The sequence below is a fragment of the Stegastes partitus genome, unplaced genomic scaffold, assembly GCF_000690725.1.
Source record: "Stegastes partitus isolate 25-593 unplaced genomic scaffold, Stegastes_partitus-1.0.2 Scaffold2038, whole genome shotgun sequence".
NCBI classification, from domain to species: Eukaryota; Metazoa; Chordata; class Actinopteri; family Pomacentridae; genus Stegastes; species Stegastes partitus.
The window spans coordinates 51756-71436 of NW_007579769.1; the positions used below are offsets into that span (position 1 = coordinate 51756).

General features: G+C 41.5%; 1 protein-coding gene across 1 annotated transcript; it reads left to right on the top strand.

The window, feature by feature from the left end:
• Positions 1–253: 253 nt before the first annotated feature.
• ppm1f (protein phosphatase, Mg2+/Mn2+ dependent, 1F) lies at positions 254–16809 on the top strand. The gene is made up of 8 exons (XM_008303578.1): positions 254–337; positions 1113–1340; positions 5516–5646; positions 7384–7586; positions 7728–7916; positions 8931–9074; positions 10979–11072; positions 14217–16809. The coding sequence occupies exons 2-8, from the start codon at positions 1177–1179 to the stop codon at positions 14600–14602; spliced, it is 1311 nt and encodes a 436-aa protein (XP_008301800.1). The 5' UTR covers positions 254–337; positions 1113–1176; the 3' UTR covers positions 14603–16809.
• The last annotated feature ends 2872 nt before the right edge of the window (positions 16810–19681 follow it).

Below are 19681 nucleotides of genomic sequence, written 5' to 3' on the forward strand. Positions count from 1 at the left end.
CTGGTGAGGATTAAGCGGTGTATAGATAATGGATGGATAGACTTTAGAAAAAGGCTGCCACGGCGGGGCAGTGGTCAGCACTGTCGCCTCACAGCTAGAAGGTTCTGGGTTTAAATATCCGCAACTTCCTGTTTGTGTGCGGAGCAGCGACCACCTGCATAAGGCTCCCGGTGCTCGCTGTTGTCGGCGGGGACCTTTAAACGGGAAGTCTGATGACGTACCGGAACGTCCGAGCACCGAACGCTTCGTCACTTCCTGCGCCTGCTTGTGGGTGAGTGTGCGCGCTTTGTTCCCCCGTACTTCCGCTAAGAGCGCAGCACCAGACAGTCTGCAACAGGTAGGACCGACTAACTGCTCTGCTCATTGTGGAATGTCACTTTGACAACTAGTTCAGCCGCTTTAAGTTGTCGACGGTGTTCCAGGCGGTGTTGAAACGTCGGTCGCTACCGTGAGCGGAGGGGCGCGTTGACGTTAACGGAACAGATGTAGAACATGTTCCTGTCTGGGCTCAAAGTGTGGATAAAGCTGGCGAACATTGGTGGCTGCAGCGTCGACGCACCTCTGGAACTCTGAGCTTTTGTTCTCTTTAATAGCGTGTGTTTCTGTCACTCTCTCCGTTGCTTTTTAAGACATTTGCTTTCAGAAATTCTCATTCTTAGCTGATCAGTGACTCCTCGATCACCATCATCTGGGCAAAACGTTCACAAATAAGCCATCTCTTTGGCAGTTATCCTCATGTCTTTGGTCACAAATTTTGGGAAACGCTGAAGTTTCAAAAATATATACCTTTGCTGTTACCACAAGTCCAAAGTTCTTTGCATTTGCACGTCGACTGTTTGACCCTGATAAAAGCAGATATAGTCATGTACAAACCAGAAAATATCCTGCACACAGCAGCTACTTGTCAACAATGCATGCTAACTTAAAGCACCACTGATTGTTTCCTGCTACCTGTTTTGTTATTTACAGAAGCTTGTTTCCACCATGAAAAAGACTACATGAAGTTAGTCGAAATCTTGACAATGTTAAAATTGTACGGTGATGTGTACATTTTTTGTGTTAAGTTTGACAGAATGAATTTGAAGTCTGTGTCTGCGTTTTGTGCCCTTTAGGTGTCCACTTGGGACCTGTGAGTTTCTGGTCGCTGGAGAGGTCGGTGCAGCCAGAGTCGGCAGGATGGAGGAGGAGGCCCTTAGCTTCCTGGAGAGGTTCGTCAAAGAGTTCCCCTCTGCCCTAGATGAAAACAGTTCACTGCCCGTCAGCCCTTTGAGCCGCAAGGTCTCCCTGGAGGAACTACATGGAGAAAGCCTGGACTTGGGCCTGAGGCTGCTGGCTTCCAGGTATGACAGGGACAAGTGTACTATAGGCATTTCATTTCATGTGTCTGGCTGTTCTGAAGGTTCAGAACGAAAGAAAAAAGCTGTCGCTGCCCAGGATTAAATAGCCACACAGCCAGATTCTTGCTCTAAATGTTGTTGCTCCACAGTAATAGGTCAGTAGAGTCTCTGTGGCTGGTATTTAGGCCTAGACAATAAAATGGTAGTCTGCCCTATCAGCAAATAAACACGTCATCAATACAAAAAGTGAACAGTTTAATCTAACATTAGATAGTTTCACTTTAATGCATTAATGTTAATGGAGCCACTTTGCCCTCCATCATTCTCCCGGCTGCCATGCAGATCTTGCTGTCTGCAGGGAGACGTGCAACTCAGCAGTGCACAATAGGTAGCTCACTAAACACAGGAAACAGGGCTTTTACATGAAGAGAAAATTGTGCTGGATTTGTTACATTCCAGTGGTTTTTCCCCCTGGATTTTAAATAGCTATTTCCATGCCTTAACAATGTGTTACACTTATTTATATATATATATATATATATATATATATATATATATATATATATATATATATATATATATATTTATTTTTTTTGATTTTTTTTGTTTGGGCTTTTTAGCCTTTATTATAGTTGAAAGTGGAGACAGAGACAGGAAATATGTGGGAAGAGTGGGGGAAGGACCCACAGTAAATGGTCATGGGCCAGACTTGAGCCCATGACCTCTGCGTTGGGGACTACAGCCCCTGTTCACGGGTTGCCCACCCAACCTGCTGAGCTATCTGGGTGCTCGACTCTGTTTTTATTCTTTGCAAAACAGTGGTCACAGGTAAACCTAATAAGGATATATTTAGAAACATTAGTTCCACAGCAAAGGTGGACTTAGTGAACAGGGCTGTCTGTGCTATCTGTCCATCTCATGTGTTGCATTCTTCACATTCCTGACAGCTCTGCTCTTGCCTTGCTCATTCATTATGCAGTATTGGCTTAGTTGTTTGAATGCATACAGCAGTGGTAGACATAATATTAGTTACTGATACACTGTATACAGAAAAAAAGTGCTGCAGAAGACTTGATCGATAAGAACATCAGAATTCTCATGTTGTGTCTTCTCTACTCTGATTAAAAATCTGTGCTAATCATTTACATTTACTGTTGTGCTACAATATGTGTAGCTCGGTAAGCCAGCCCATATGAATAAATACAATAAGTACTGCCTCTCGAGATGAGGGCAGACTCATACCCCGGTCAGAATATCACATTTTCACGAGCGATAAGCCCTAATCATCTTATTAAACAATACCTTGAAATGTTCTACTTTATGTCTAATGAGTCTAGGATATATTACATTTTTACTTTTTAAAAATAACTAATAATAAAAAAAAGTTTTTTGGTACTAACTAGTGATGGGTGAACAAAGCCTTGTGAAGCATTGAGGCTTTCTTTCTTTTTGTGCCGAAAATGATTTGAAGCTTCAGGGCTTCGCTGTGAGGAAAAACAGTGACATCTGGCAGACTGGAATTACAGCAGCTGTTTCATAATTTGATCAAAGCACTGGCACAAAACATCATGGTTTCAAACCCAAATGTGTGTATTAAAACTCATTTAAAGTTGCATGTTAGTAAACAAATTTAAATTATTAGTCATGTGGCATTTTTCTTTTTTTGGTTAGCAATAAAAGTACATATTACATTAAAAATATAAAGGTATGTGGTGATGGCTGGATTTGATCTTTCACCCAAAGAAAGAGAAAAACTATAAGCCTCAAGTATACGTCTGTGTACGTCTGTTGAAAGCTGCTGTCAACGATGTGAATTTCTCCACTGTGAGATAAATAAAGGCATATCTTATCTTATCTTATCTTACAACCTGCAGAGCTATGCCAGGATGATGGTAGAGCACCAAATCTTGTGTACCTATAGTTTTCAAGCTGTATTTCATTCATTCATGTATATGTACCAATTGTATTTTTTTGTTTTTCATTTTAGGCCATGTTATTGAAGTATGATCTTTGATCTGATAGAACTGTCAGTAGTTGTGCTTGTGAACATGGGCATTGTTAAAAGTAGCAGTGCTTGTGCACATTTATTTTCACAGATTTTTGTTAAGAAACAGGATTTTTTTCCACAGTGCTTGGCTTCAAACAGCTCATTTTCTAATTGGCTATTTCCCCAGCCTTAGAAAAAAATTCTAAAGCCTCATCCAGCCTTTGTTTTCTGGACACTGTAAGAGAGATAAATTCTAGAATCATTATTACTACATCATTGACACTCGTGTTGAGGTTTGAAATACAATAATAATAATAATAATAATAATCATGATATTCTACTAATGTCATGATGCTGATAAAATCTGAGTATCACAAATCACATCTTACCTTGGTCAGTGTTATCAAGTTAAAATGCTCCCACACAGGGGACCGCTTTCTGCCACTTGAAATATTCGAAATACCTCACAACATACAAATTACTCTCTCAAAACCCACATCTTAGTGTCACTGAAGCATCGTACTTAAGCGCCAAAACATTCAAGCTGTAAACCAATGAAACGCTTTATGAAGCGCCAGTGATGTCCGAAGCTTCTGACGTCGTCAATCACGTGACAATTGTCGCTTGATACAAGCTCCGACACTTGGAGTCGACACACAACAGTTCATTAGACTGGCACAAGCTTCGGTGCCTTGGTATCATTTGCCCATCCCTAGTACTAACCCAAATTTTTTTAAAGATGCACTAGTGTAATCTGCCTACAGAGTCAAAGTTAAACGTTTTGACCTTGTTGATGCTGAAACGCTCATGGCCTTACGTCGGACTACGTCTCTGAAATGCTGTAGGTCTATGAACCAGGAATTCCTCTCAGATCCACCTGTTCTTCTCTTTAAGCCGTTTCCAAAAAGCAGGAAAAATTGTTTGGCGATGCTGCTTTTTGTCACTACAACAGCCTTCAGACAATGTGAGAGGAGCTGAAAATACTGATGTTTTTAAACCTATCTAGCTTATTCTATTTGGTTTGACTTTTGTGAAGTATTTTCTAAATGTTATGACATAGTATTTATGCTTGTTTTTTAATCACCATCATTTATTGTTTTATACTTATTTAATTTTACTTAATATTTAACATGTTAACACTGTACTTTAATGTGATATTTTGTGTACAATATTCCATAATTATATTTTATGGTTATTTTTATTGTTTTGTTAGTTTTTATTACCTCAGATATTTTGTCTTATTCGATTGTCTCTAAATCAATTTTAAAGTGATATGTTGTGTCAGCTGGTTGTAAAGCACTTTAAACTGCATTTATTTTGTCTGGAAAAAATGCTGTATAGACAGAGTTTGATTGATTGAATTTGAAAATATAGGGAGGGAGTGTCAAGCTGAGAATTGTTGTATTTCCTCTTTCACTGTACCATGGGACAGCAGCCTTTATATTCATTCAACAGCGTTCAGTTTAGACTCAGATAGCTCACAGAAATATAATAGTTAAATTGCCATTGCAGAGACTGTGTTCAAAAGAGACTGACCATGCTTTATACATTTTTGCCATTAATTGTTTTTTTGTTCAAATGCAGTGGGAATTAGTACAAACCAGTAAGATTGAACATCTCCTATTTCATTATTGGAGTTTGGACATGTGGAAATACATCAGCTGAGACCATAGGTGTATCTGAAGTGAAAATCAGCTGTGAATTAACTTTCCAACTCAGCAAAACTTTGAGTACAAACTTAGAAAATGTAGAATCTGTAAATTCTACAAACTGTGTTTCTGAAGAAGCATGAGCTTGTGTGCTCTCTTCTACAGAATTATGCCTTGTCAGGAAGACCTCATATCCGGTCTGCAGAAACAGCATTGTTCTCCCCACTTACTGTTTCCTTTATCCAATATAATCCGCCACAGACATGTCATACTGTAAAGGAAGAGGAGTGACAAATGAAAGAGTTGATCTCACATAGACGTGCCTTTACCCCCTGCTTTCTGTAAATGAGCATTGCTCAGGGCTTGTTATTTTATTCCAACTTGTCTTTGCTAAAAATGTATTTCTGTCTCAAAGTGCATACATTATCTCTGGCTATACAGTTGTGTATTACTTGACTGCCAAGTGTGGTTAAATAAATAACTTGTGCTCATATCCTGACAAAGCAGACAATATGTATTTCTGCTTGTTTTTGTTGGTTCAGGAGTGCTCCTGCAGGCCTCAGTGCCCTCCTGTGCCAGGCAGCACTGGCCCAGCTGCTCCAGATAGACCTTTCCCCTTTCCATTGCCTCAAGGAAGCTGAAGCTAATCAGAAAGAGGAAGAGACAGTAGTCTGTAAGTTTGTGTAGCTTTAATTTATGCTGTGTTATACTGAAGGATGTTAGTCAACAGTTGCCTCAACAGTTGTTTAGGTATTTCTTTAATTTGTTTTTGCCTTTCATCCACAAGCAAAAAAAAAAACTTCTTCTAGGGTGAAGATATTCAGAAAGTGCTGCTGTAGTGTTGACATATAAACAGGAACAAACTGGGACTTTTGAAAACGGTGATGCAGATAGCCATGTTTGCCTCTTGACGGGCAAGTATCAGTCACTACTTGCCCTTTCCTGTTCTTGTGATGCATTTCAGATGTTTATCATGATGAAGATCTAATTTTGAAACACCATTTTAAAATTAAAACATAATGGTGTGGACACGGCTTAACAAGTGTCTGTCTGCTGTTTGCTGGGAGCAGAGGCATAGTTCAACCTTAACAGGATGCCAAGTGATCTCAGGGCTCACACAGAAGCTCATTTCAGATCTGCACTCCTTCTACATTGATCTGACAACATCTGAACATTTTGGCGTCATGTCTGAATGAGCTGCTCATGTGACTGCAGTCTCACTAGGTGGATGTCACTTTAAAATGGCAGTCTGAGCTGCCTTTTGTCGCATTAATACATGAGCACACACAAGTGACAGTACTTCGAACTGTGTAAGGGAAATAAAAAATTCCTTTCTCGACCTTTTCAACACTAGCATCGGTCCAAAAGCACTACAGAGAGCACAAAACACATGTCAAAATCACAAAATATCTTTTCTTGTTCACTTTGTTCCACAAACTTCACATCTATTACACATATCTAACAATGTTCATAAAATGTCCAAAAATAAAACTTTACTGTGATGAAAACAGAACAGACAAGATTATTGAGAGACACTATTAATAGGAGTTATTCAGGCTTTGACAAACTATAAGAGGTGCTGAAGTTAAGTTGTTTCTAGCTGTTTGTTCAATAAATACTTGCATCCTCAGACACAGAAGGATCCATATGAGCGTCTCCAAAGCAAGCAAGTTGTGTGCATTTACACACATCAAACAACAGTAATAACTCCATTAGTTACTTATGGTTCTAGATAAGTGCTTATACTCAGATTGTTAAAGCCAGCAATGTTACATATCCAATGTCTGAAAAGGGCCACAGAAATAAAAAACTTTTTATGCTCTCATTGACACCGATAGCCAGTTTTGAGTGATCAATGAACTGTGAAGCCAAAGCAGCTGCTGAAAAGCCGTGCAAGCTCCACATAGGATGGCCTCAGCCAGCCGGCAGGTTGAAATCCAGGATTTTCCTGCTGTGGGGCAGCAAATGTGACATGAAACAAACCTTACATGAACTGCAGAGTAGGGGGCACCTTGTAGGTTCTTTCATATTATACTTAGTCAGCCTGCAGAGACGATCTAAACCTAAAACCACGAGAAGTCAATCAGAATTGGCCTTCCTTCCTTCTGAACCCTGATCATGTTTTGTGCTGTACATTTACCAAGCTTTAGAGCCAATCCTATGCAACAGCACTGCCATAAATGTAGCTTTTACAAAGCTTATACATTTTTAGTTTTTGTCAGAAAGGTGATAATTCTGCTTTATGTTTATTATTTAAGTGTTAATGTGCTGGACTGCATAGTGTTCTGTTCCCCTTGTATATATTAGTTCGGTGAAAGAAGTGGTCAGTGAATGTAAATGTCAGAAAAAAGTAGTAAGAAACAAAAAACTAATGTATTTCTTTTCTGTTACCATTTGATTTAACTGTCAGTACTTCAGTCGGAGGCAGTACAACGTCTCTTCCTTAACAAGCTGATAGATGTAGCGCTGGAATGGTACCAAAACCTCCCCAAGCTGTCCCTCTCCCCTTCTCGCATCCTCCGCTGCTCTGTTCATGCTATCAAGAACACAAGGAGGAAGATGGAGGACAAACACTTGGTGCTAGCAGAGTTCAACCAGCTTTTTGGAATCCAGGTACGACTTCTACAGCAATACAAACAGCTTGTTACAGCTTGTCACCCCCCCCCNAAAAAAAAAAATAAAAACAACTTCACAATTTCAGCTAGCACTTTAATTATTGCATCATTCTAATTATCTCTCTCCGCTGTGGTCCAGGACAGAGTAGAGCGTGCCTACTATGCTGTGTTTGACGGCCACGGAGGGCTGGATGCTGCTGTCTATGCTGCCACTCACCTCCATGTTGCTCTGAGTAAACAGGAGACACTGCAGAGCAACACCGACACAGCCTTTAAAACTGCCTTCAAACACATCGATGACATGTTCAGAGGCAAAGCCAAGAGAGAGGTAGTGAAACAGCTCTGGGGCGACATTGTGAACATGCTGGTTTCAGCTGTCATACAGTGCATTCTGAAACTATTCAGATTCCTTTGGTTTATTCACATTTTAGTATGTTGCAGACTAAACTTGTTACGTTCATTTTCCCTTTCATCCGTCTATGCTCAACACTCCATAATGACCAAGTGAAAACTGAATTTTACAAATTTTAGCAAATTTATTCATACGGAAAAGTGAAATTTCACATTTTATTCAGAGCTTTTATGCAATACTAAGCTGAAGCACCTTTTGGCAGCAATTACAGCCTTGAGACATTTGGGTATGACAAAACAAGCTTTACACACCTGGATTGGGGCATTTTCTACCATTCTTCTCTGCATTTCAGGATTGTGGAGGCCACTGTGCTCTTGAGAACCTTTAATGCTGCAGAATTGTTTTTGTAGCTTTCCTCAGATCTGTGCCTTGACACAGTCCTGCCTCTGAGCTCTGTTGGCACTTCCTTCAAGCTTTATGGCTCGGTTTTTGCTCTGGCACATGGTCAGCTGTAAGACCTTATATAGAAAGATTTGTGCTTTTCCAAATTATGTCCAATTTATCGAATTTGCCACAGGTAAACTCCAGTCAAGCTGGAGAAACACCTCAAAGATGATCAAGAGAAATTGGAGGCACCTGAGCTAAATTTCATGTGTCTGAATACTTATTGATGTGATTTTATTTTTAATAAATGTACAAACTTTGAGAAAAGTCTTCTTTTTTTTTTTTTTTTCATTTTTAATAAACAGTTTTAGTAAAAGGCTGCAACAAACGTGTTGTTACTCACACTGTTGTGGTTGTGGGGCTAGAAAAGGAAACATAGATATTTGCAGTATTCAGTTCTAATCTATATAGCCCTTTTCAGACGTGCATCACTTTGATAATTTGACAGCACCTGACCATGTCAGCTTCATTGGTCACTTTACTATAAAATGACTAAGGGCTTTAATTTGTGCGTGTCCGTGTGTGTGTGTGTGTGTGTGTGTGTAGCGTCTGCGGAGCGGCAGTACGGGAGTGGCGATACTGATACAGGCCAAGCAGCTGTCTGTGGCTTGGCTGGGTGACTCTCAGGCCATACTGATCAGAAAAGGACAAGTTGTTACACTCATGGAGCCGCATAAACCAGAGAGAGAGGTAAGGATATTATGAACATTCCCAAAGCTGTCTGGAATTGCAGGCTGTTTTGTATTCCAAACTGGGAATGCCAGGAAGTTGATTATTTCTTTTTCAGTGGTAAGTCAACATATTTGCTGTATTTTGAGCTGAAAAATATTCTGGGGAAATATGAGACTTTCATTAATTTGTTTAAGGGTTCAATATGGGACCTTTAGTATGGAAGTGTTGGATAATCTTCGCTGCAGTTTACTGCACCTTGTTTTCTTTCTCTTTAGCACCACCTTCTGGTGTAACTTTACCTGGTTTAACAAATGATAACCATTATTAGGGTCCGAGCACACCAGTGCAAGGACCCTATTGAAACCCTTGTTATTGTTATTATTATCATTATTATTATTATTATTATTATTATTATTATTATGATTATTATTATTGTACGCAAACTTTGAACACATTTTTGAGGCCCTAAACATGCTCAAAAACTCACTAAGATCGCCACACACATCAGGACTGGCAGAAATCGGAAACTATCAGGGACATGGACATGTCACTGGCAAAATGGCTCCACAGCGCCACCTTGAAAATTTCAACGGAGTCCTGTCGGAAGCATGTTTGCCCTAGTGCTACGCAATTTCATTCGTGTATTGAGCTGGTCGGCTCGAACAAAAAAGTCAACCAGCGCCAAGCTCTAAAATGGAACACGGCTCAACAGCGCCCCCTACAATATTTCAACAGAGTCCCATCGCGGCTACGTTTCACCTCGAACTACGAAATTTGCCACACATATGTAACAACTCGTGCTGCACAAAAAAGTCCATTCGCATGTTTCTGTAAACCCAACAGGAAATCCGCCATGTTGGACAAACGGCGAGTATGTCGGGCCATTTTTGCTCAAAAATGGCCATTTTTGGCCATTTTCTAAATCGAACTCCTCCATCATACATACCTGAAATTTGGCCAGCACAAACTTCAGGAGGTGGTGATTAAAAGTTATCAAAAACGCTCTGCAGATGAGGTCCGGTTTGGAAATGGCGGCCCATCCAATTTCGATCAATGGCCATTTTGTCCATTTTTGCTTTGTTTTTGCAATTCAACGGAGTCCTGTCAAAAGGCCGTTTCACCTACAGCTACAAGATTTGGTGGGCATGTGTAGCAGGTCAGGACGCACAAAAAAGTCAATCAGCGCCAAGCCGTAAACCCAACACGAAGTCCGTTATTTTGAAAAAAACTAGGTGACACTTTTGCCGATTGTGCCTGACTTTTGGACATTTTTGGCCATTTTCAAAATCTATCTCCTCCTACAGGGAAGGTCGTACACACCTAAAAGTTGGCCAGCACAAACTACAGGAGGTGGTGATTAAAAGTTAGCAAAACGGTCTTCAAAAGTCTGACAGCGTGGAAATTGCACCCCACTGAATTTGGCCACAACGCCATAAAACGGCAGAATACATGATGTGCTGTGCTCCTATCAGCCTCAAACTTAACACGGGTGCTCTAAGTCTCACCCAGCGCATATTTCCACCACGGTCAACACGCACGCCGCCGCACCTTGCCGCACCTCGCCACTAAACAGGAAGTGGCTCGTAACTAGGCCGCACGTGCTCCGAACTGCCTGAAACTCCACAGGCCGGATCACAGTCCCGCCCGGAGCACCTTTACGCCACACCCTGACGTGCGCGACGGCCGACAAGCGTAGGGCGAGGACCCGTCCAACACCGCTTGCGGCTTTAATTTAGTTTATTAATTCAATTCCCTCTGAACAAGTGGTCGGTCAATGTGATGGAGTTGTTGTGTTGCTGCTGACTAACATAGTACATGGAGAGAGAAAATCACCCAGTAGTGATGCAGCGTACAACAAATGACTGCAATGGTGGGATGGTGGCAGGATGATGAGGTCTGTCTCTTTGTCTTCCTCTGTCCAGGATGAGAAACAGAGAATTGAGGATCTTGGAGGCTGTGTTACCTTCATGGGTTGCTGGCGTGTTAATGGCACATATGCTGTATCCAGGGCCATAGGTAAGTCAATCCCAAATAAAAAGAACACAGCACCAGTATTTTTTTTCCTTTGAGCATAATGCATTAAACTCTCACAACGCAGGCTTTATTTCCGTTGACTACATGAACAACAGAGCTACTTTCAGAAAGGCTGGCATTGTTTTTTTAAGTATATTTGATCATATTGCAGCTAGTGGTTATTGAGTATTTTAAAAGTGGCCATGACATCATTGGAAGTCTCAAGTTTGGCAAGTAGATACCAGCCCAAACCATCCATTCGTTAGGGCACGAGCACTACAGTGTGCAGGACTCTCTTGAAACTGAAGGAATTATTAGGGTCCAAGCACACCAGTGCAAGGACCCTATTGAAACCCTTGTGATTATTAGGGTCTGAGCACTACAGTGTGTAGGACCCTATTGTAACCCTTGTGATAATTTTTGTACCGACTTTTGAAATGCTATTTTGAGGGCCTTAACGTGCATGAAAACTCACCAAAATCGCCACACACATCAGGACTGGCAAAAATTTGAAATTTTGAGGGACTTGGACATGTCACTGTCAAAATGGCTCCACAGCTCCACCTTGAAAATTTCAAGAGAGTCCCGTTGGAAGCACGTTTGACCTAGAACTACGCAATTTGGTAGGCCTATAGAGCAGGTCAGGATGAACAAAAAAGTCCCCCCCGCTCCACGCTCTAAAATGCAACACTCAACTGCGCCCCCTCCCATCACGGCTACGTTTCACCTACAACTACGAAATTCACCACACATATGTAACAGCTCGTGGCGCACAAAAAAATCCATTAGCGCGTTTCTGTCAACCCGACACAAAATCCGCCATGATGATGTCATCATGATGTAGATGATGTCATCATAATGTAGATGACATCAGAGGAGTGTTCCAACGCGAAGGCTGACAAGCATACAGCGAGGACCCGTCCATCGCCACTTGCGGCTTTAATTTTGTATTTGCTTTTGTCTTCTGTGGTTGGATATCAAAACTTTCCTTTGACATTCTTATGACTGCGCTTTCTGAAACATCACACGGCCTTTCCCCTCCTCTTCTACTAGATGAGAGCTACTGGCATGACAGCTTAATGCATTGGCCATGCTGTCAATGGAGAAAAGACTGCTCTTAGAAAAGACCGCATGTAGAATACATCTAAATGGTTTTAACCTCGGACAAATCTGACATGAGAACATCCTAGTTTATTATTTTTAAAGTCATTTTAGTCACACACCTGTCTGAGCACACTGCAACCACCAAACAGCAGCTACCACAGTCTGCAATGTGGGGCGTTTAGGGAGCATCAGTAATTCGTAGTGTCTATCGATAAGAAAATATTCAAAAAGTCATATGTGTTGCCTTTGACCAGGTTGGAGGTGCAACAAAATGAGAAAGTGGGTCGTACCGGTGTTTTTTCCTTTATTAATGTTGTGTGTTTTGAGTTGTACAGATCCTGTAAATATTAATGAAAGTTTGATGCATGGTTTTGAAACTTAGTTCTGGTAAGGCTTGATAATGTTAAATTAGATTATGATTAGAATATCCTCCAAAGGTAGACAATTTGCATTCCTGTAAATAGTTGTGCCTGATGTTACTCATATTCTCATTTCTGATTTTTAAAAAAATGGTCATTTGCAGACTGCGCCCCCCCATCAAAAATTTTCACCAGCCGCCACTGAATATACATTCACTGTGGCTGCAAGGTGGCGCAGTTGGTAGCACTATTGCCTCACATCGCAGTTCGCGTCCCGGTGGGGGCACTGGGATCTTTCTGCGTGGAGTTTGCATGTTCTCCCCGTGCAGTGTGGGTTGTCTCTGGGTTTTCTGGCTTCCTCCCACACAGTCCAAAAACATGTTGAGGTCAATTGATGTTTCTAAATTGTCCGTAGGTGTGAATGTGAGTGTGCTTGGTTGTCTGTCTCTAAGTGTAGCCCTGTGATAGACTGGTGATCTGTCCAGGGTGTCCCCTGCCTTCGCCCTAAGTCAGCTGGGGTAGGCTCCAGCCGCCTGCAACCCTAATGAGGATTAAGCGGTGTATAGATAATGGATGGATGGATGGACATTCACAGTGACAGCGCCACCTGCTGGCAGTAGGAAAGAACATGTTTTATACTTTCATGTGTTGTTATTATCAGCCGGTCGACCGTATTGACCTCAAATGCTGTGACATGAGCCTTTAGACGTTGATGATGACTCATACCAAAAATTGGGAGTTTTCGTCAAACGTGTTGGTGGCGACCCTCTAAACTTTGATGCTTTGCCATGAAAGAGCAAGTGCTGTCTCCTTGCCCTCTGCATGCTGCACTCTGCCTCAATCAGAATTCTTTTATTGTCATTACGCATAATGTTTCCGAACACACAACGAAATTGCAGTCAGAAGTCCCAGCTTTTTCAAGGCTGTGTGAGGTAATGAGTCATAATGAGTAATGAGTCGTAATGGACATCTGATTTGGATGCCTCCTTGGAGGCTTCCTCTGGAGGTTTTCCGAACATGTCCCCCTGGGAGGAGACCCCGGGGCAGACCCAGAACCTGCTGGACGGATTGTATTTCTCGGCAGGCCTGGGAACGCCTGGGGATCCCCCAGGAAGAGCTGGAAAGTGTTGCCAGGGGAGGGATGTCTGGAATCACCTGCTCCGTCTGCTGCCTCCGCGACCCGGCCCTGGATAAGCGGAAGAAAATGGATGGATGGATGGATGGATGGATGGATGGATGGATGGATGGATGGATGGGAGAAAGCTGGAGAACCCGGAGAGAACCCACGCTGCACAGGGAGAATATGCAAACTCCACGCAGAAAGATCCCGGGTGTTCTAACTGGGACCAACCGGGGATCTTCTAGCTGTGAGGTGACGGTGCTAACCACTGATCCACCTTGCAGCCCCCAAAATCATTCTGTTCTTAAATTTAAATTTTAGAGTAACTGCAGTTTACTAATCTCGCTGAAAAGCTCAAATTTGCCTGTGATATCAGCAGGGTCAGTTAATCAGTTTTTTTAGTGCAAGATGAGTAAGCTTGGCTTTGAGGGCTGTTTGTCTTCACTCTATCCAAACATTTAGCCTGTTGGTTCAATAAAGAGCCTTTCAGGTGTGACCTGAGTCACTCTGATGAGGTACTGCTGTTTTAGTTGTAGCCGCTGACCACACACATCCTTCCTTCAGGTGACTTTGACCAGAAGCCCTATGTCTCTGGAGATGCTGACTGCTCAACAATGCAGCTGCTGGGGGATGAGGACTACGTGCTGCTGGCGTGCGACGGCTTCTTTGATGCGGTCAAACCTTCTGAGGTCCCCCATCTTGTTCTGGATGCGCTCCAGCAGCCTTGTGAACCTGAAGGAGGAGCTTCACTGGAACAGCCTGAGGATGCTGTGGGGCAGAGAGTTGCTCAGCAGTTGGTCAGTCATGCTAAGGCAGCTGGATCAAGTGATAACATTACAGTCATGCTGGTGTTCCTTCGTCCACCAGTCCAGCTCCTTACTCAGCACTCCATCGCAGGAACTGCACAAGCTACGCAGTACTTCACTTCTCAAGATGCACCACAGCAGTGATGGAGTAGCTCCCTCACCCAGACACCACTGTGCCAAGACACTGCCACACTCACAATTTCTCAGCCAGCTTTTCCCGCAGGTGCAGTTAGATATTTGGCAGACTGGCTAAGCTCATGTATTGTTAGCATACACATCAACACAGCAAAGTCTAGTCTCACTGCAGCACCGCTCATGAGTAAAAGCTGATTCAGCTGTGTTCAGGCCACGTCATTCACATTCACATGGAGGTCTGATAATAATGCCACAGACTAATGCAATGCAGCAAGTTGTGTGCCTTAAACATGTCCTCCTAGCCAGTTCATCACTAGCCATGTCACCAGCTGAAAAGTCATGTGATTCAAAATGAATTAAAGAATAGACGTCATTTCAGCATTGAATCAATTTGCGTGTGTACACATACGCATGAGTTAATCTTGTTTTGCTTTTAATGTCAGTATTTATCATTCATATTGCACTAACTGTAGTAAGGCTTTGTGTCATTGGGGGACTTAAGCTCTCGGTACAAAATTACTCATGAAATCTTTTGAGGAGGCAAAGAAAAGCTGTAGAGATTTGAATTGTGAGATTTAATCACTACATAATATGTACTGTTAATGAATTCATATGTAAGAAATACTGTCTAATACTTCAAAATCATCTCTCTGAAAGTAGTTTAAAGTCTATTTAAAGATGTTGCAGTTTCAAAACTGCTACACAAATTCAGGTAAAAAGTTGAAATGTCTGAAATGTCAAGTCATCTGATTAAGTTAAAAAAAAGAAATAAAGGTTTTTAAACAAAATGGACCACGTGGGCACCCCGGTAGCTCAACTGGTTGAGCAGTTGACCCACAAACAGGCGCTAGGCCCCAACGCATGGCCTGGAGTCCACCCCACGGCTGTTTGCTGCAGGTCCTTCCCCTCTCTTCTCCCCACATGTCCTGTCTCTCTCCACTATACTCTACAAAAAAGACACACAAAAAAATAGACCATGTCAAATAACCTAAAAAATATTCCATCCCCTTAACTCCTGAATTGCTATGCTAAGCCTGCGATGTTGAACAACATGCCTACGTTAGAGCAGATAAACACAGTTTATTCGATTGCTTCCTCTCAGGCTTGTGTGGTTTTAGCAATGTTGAAATGGCAGGCAAAAGAAACCATCCTGAGAACACAGTGCTTCAAAATGTGGAGAAATCCAAAGCTTGACAAGTCTGCCAGACCGGCACACAGGCTGCGAACCCATTTAGGGAAGGCTTTTACCAAAAACTCAAATCAAACCACATGAATACGGATGGTTGTAACAGATTTAATATATTTATTGGTGTTTAAATTTCAACAGTCACAATCCAGTAGTGATTATATTTCATAGAGCTTTAGGTGTAACTGAAATTTCAAATCCTGACAGCCTTTCTTTGCTTCCACATTGTCTGTTCCAGAAAGAGAAGCGTTTCTCCCCTTTTTCTCCTCACCATTAGGACAGTCTGTTACCTTTTCAATCTCTGTATTAATATGTTTTGTCAAACATTAGTTCTCATCCACCATGTTTCATCAGTATGTTCTCTTTGCATCATCAGTATTATGTGTTTTTATATGTTTGATTACACTCATGGAACTGATGCAGAAAGTCTCACTAACTCAGGCTTTGCAGTTGGATTGGATTCACTCTGACATTATTAGTTATATACCGTCAGTCTAAAACTTGCCGGTCAGCCTTCAAAGACTTTTCATTGCTGGCAGCGTGACTAATTAAAGTCTTCTAACTGACTATGTCCGGCCAGCATCCTTGAGCTGTAATTCTGAGGTGCTCGAGTAAAAACTTCACATGGGATGAGTTTTGAAGCTCTGACATTTTCTGAAGGTTTTAGGGATATTAAGATGACAGAGGATCCACAGATATCAGTTTGCAAGGTGCACCTGGGTGGCCTCACTAGGGGTTGATCTGCTGAGGTAAGGGACCACTGATGTAGCACATTATGCTTGATTTACTGGACCAAAAACTGACAGTATTTCTGACTCCTGTGTTTGATTTTTTTTTTTCTTACATGTTTTTAAGTAGCTGTTCTTAATCTTGTCTGTCTGAAAACATTCATGTCAAGCTTACAGCTGAGAAGATTCTTGGATGTAATAATACATCATATTGACCTGATGGTTTGTGGTTTTATGTCATATGTACTATTAATGACTGAATAAAAGAAGAAGATTCAACTTTGTTATTGCACAGACTACCACAAGAAGCGGTCTTCGCATATCTTAGCATGTTAGAGGCTGGGGTCAGGGTCAGCCCCGTTATGGTGCCCTGGAGCAGGCGGGGTTAAGGCCCAGCTGAGCTACCGCCACGCTCTCATGGATGTGTGTACGTAAGGTGGATAACTCTAAATTCATTACATTTTTGTTTGCACCTTATTTCCCCCTGTAAGATTATAAAAACAAATATCACTGTCCAGTATCCAACTGAAAACTCACCTCTGAGTAGAAGTGAAGCTGTAAGTTAGTTTGAAAATAATTGAAAAAAGTTTGCTGTTCATGATATGAAAGGACAGTGGGGTCCAAAAGTCTGAGAGCACATAGAAAATCATATTTTCCACATAAACCTGGAAATAATCAGAAAGTTTGACGATTTAGAAACATTTTAAAACATGAGAAGTTCTGACATTCACATTTTAAAATTCTGGTCTGTTACTAGGCCAGCAATAAGACTGAAATGGATTAGTGGCATTGAACATGTTAACTCCTTTGTACAAACTGTCAGAAAAAAAAAATAAAACTGTTGTTACTGTTCTGATTAAAGAAAGGGTTTCATTTAGACAATCATACACACACACACACACACACACATACAAAATTGAGCTGTTCAACTGGTGACAAATTCTAGTGAGTTAATCCACACCCTGTTGCGGTGTGGTTTTGTCAGAAAGCACGACAGAAAACATTGTTTTTTATTTTGTGCAGAAGAACAGTCACATTAAACGCCTCCTTTTATGTGAACAGAATCTGAAGCAGAAAATCCGTGTTGACAAAGAAAGTTGATAACCACCTCCGTGATACCCGCGATTTCTGACTGGGGCTTTAGTTTCTGTCGAGTAGACTAACACAAAGAAAGCCTGACTTGCTTCATAGCACAGCCCTCTGGTTTGACATTCCCATGTTATTTATTGTTACTTTCAGTCTCTGTGAAAGATGTTAAACTTTGATGCCATTTCTTGTCTCACCCAACATGAGTGAAATGTGATTTGTAGAATAAGGTTCTATCAACATTGGCCACTAGAGGTCGCTGCAGTCCACAAGTTGACTGAGATATACCAAAAGCAGAGGGTTATGAGTAAAGTTAGAGCATCCTTATTAGGCTGGGGAAGCAGCAACAGCTAAACGGTACTCGGCTATCTGTTCACTCCATGATCTGTTGTCATGAAGTGTAATGAATGGTTGAACTCCATGGAATGAGTCTGTCGGCTTCATGACAATGAGAATAACAAAAATCAAACAATGTGTAACATCCATACCAACTCATACAAACTGTCTCAGTAGCTCACCTCACATCTTAATTCCTGCATATTTTAAAGTACACATTCTCACCATTATGTGCTTTCAATTCAGTTCAAATACCTTATTTATCCCCAAGGGGCAAAAATTGAAAAAACTCATTCAGCTTGCAAATTAAAGGATTTGTTGCATTTCTGTTTAATTGGAGTTGAGCACCATCAGTTTAGGACAAAAGAGGTAGGTTTTCATAAGGTCAATTGTAGGATATGAACAGACACAGATGCCAAAGGGACACAAAACTTTCCAACTCAGGGGTCACAAGAAGTGGTAAATCGACTGATCAGACTGTCCAGAGCCTCGCCTGACAACTTTGAGCCAGGTCACAGGAAGGTGTAAATCAACTGATCACACCGTCGGGAGCTTCAAAGGGTAGCTAACAGATAAGAGACGCTCATGGAGAGGAAAAAGAAAACATTCACCCTCAAAGAGCCTGATCAGATTCTCACTCAGCATTCTCATCAATGTTTATATTTTATGTTGGGGTTTTTTTGGGCCTTTTTGCCTTTATTAGATAGGACAGTTGAAGGAGAGATAGGAAAGTGGGGGAGGAGAATGGAGCAATGGGTTGCAGCAAAGGGCCATGAGCAGGATTCGAACCCATGGCCGCTGCATCAGAGACTAAAGCCCCTGTACATGGGTCGCCAGCTCAACCAGGTGAGCTAAAGCACCGACCCTTGTATTTTATGTTTAATTTTTGTTGTTGTTATTATTTGTTTGTTGTAGTTAGCAACAAATGTTATGTGCGTATACAGTTGTTTCGTGTGTTTTCTATAGCTTACTTTCAGTCCCTTTACATATGCGATCTTTGTAGTTACCTAAGCTCAAATTTAATTCCCTAATATTATAACACTCTTGACTGATCACAAGGAGTAAAGAGTTTATTAGAACTATTGAGCTGACTCTGAGATTATATTGCTGGATGAATAATTTAAAGGTTGGTTTTGATAATTTCATTGATGCAATAGTTTTCTTTATTGTGGAGATAAGTCTGCCCCCCCCTACAAAATGTAGAATAAAGACAAATGTTTAAATCATATTTACTGAACACATCTCTGCACTGCTCTGGTCAACTGATATAGCCGGTTGTGCGTCGTGCCACCACAGAGTATTGTTAGATACTGATTTCTTCCTGATGTCCTTGTTTGGGTACCTCAGGTAAAGGTAAGGAAGAACCACAGTTCAATTCTTTGTAGGTGTTTACATACTGCTAGTAAAGCTGATTCTGATTTCTTCCTAATACTAGATGATTCAGCCCTTCACAGGGAGCTGAAGGAAAGTCAGGCCTTTTGTTCTTCCCATAAAATACCCAGTAATCAGATTACAATAACAATAAAACTGACTGAACAGGTCCGGTGACATGTCTTTAACTGTTCCTCATCAGAACAGTTTCAGAAATCCAACTCTCTTCTAAAAATCCTTCAGTCAGTGATGCAGGACTAATGTCTGGACTACAGCTCTGTTTTTTAACTCCAGTCCAAGTGTGAGGGTCCTAGACTGTGGTCACTGTCGGGATTTTGTCTGTCTGTGTGTTTTGGTGGGTGTGTCTCTGCTCTCTGCAGG

Coding starts and splice junctions, on each gene's coding strand:
- ppm1f (XM_008303578.1), top strand. CDS start 1,177: ATGGAGGAGGAGGCCCTTAGCTTCCTGGAGAGGTTCGTCAAAGAGTTC. Junction 7,587..7,727: donor ACCAGCTTTTTGGAATCCAG/GTACGACTTCTA, acceptor GCTGTGGTCCAG/GACAGAGTAGAGCGTGCCTA. Junction 11,073..14,216: donor TGCTGTATCCAGGGCCATAG/GTAAGTCAATCC, acceptor TCCTTCCTTCAG/GTGACTTTGACCAGAAGCCC.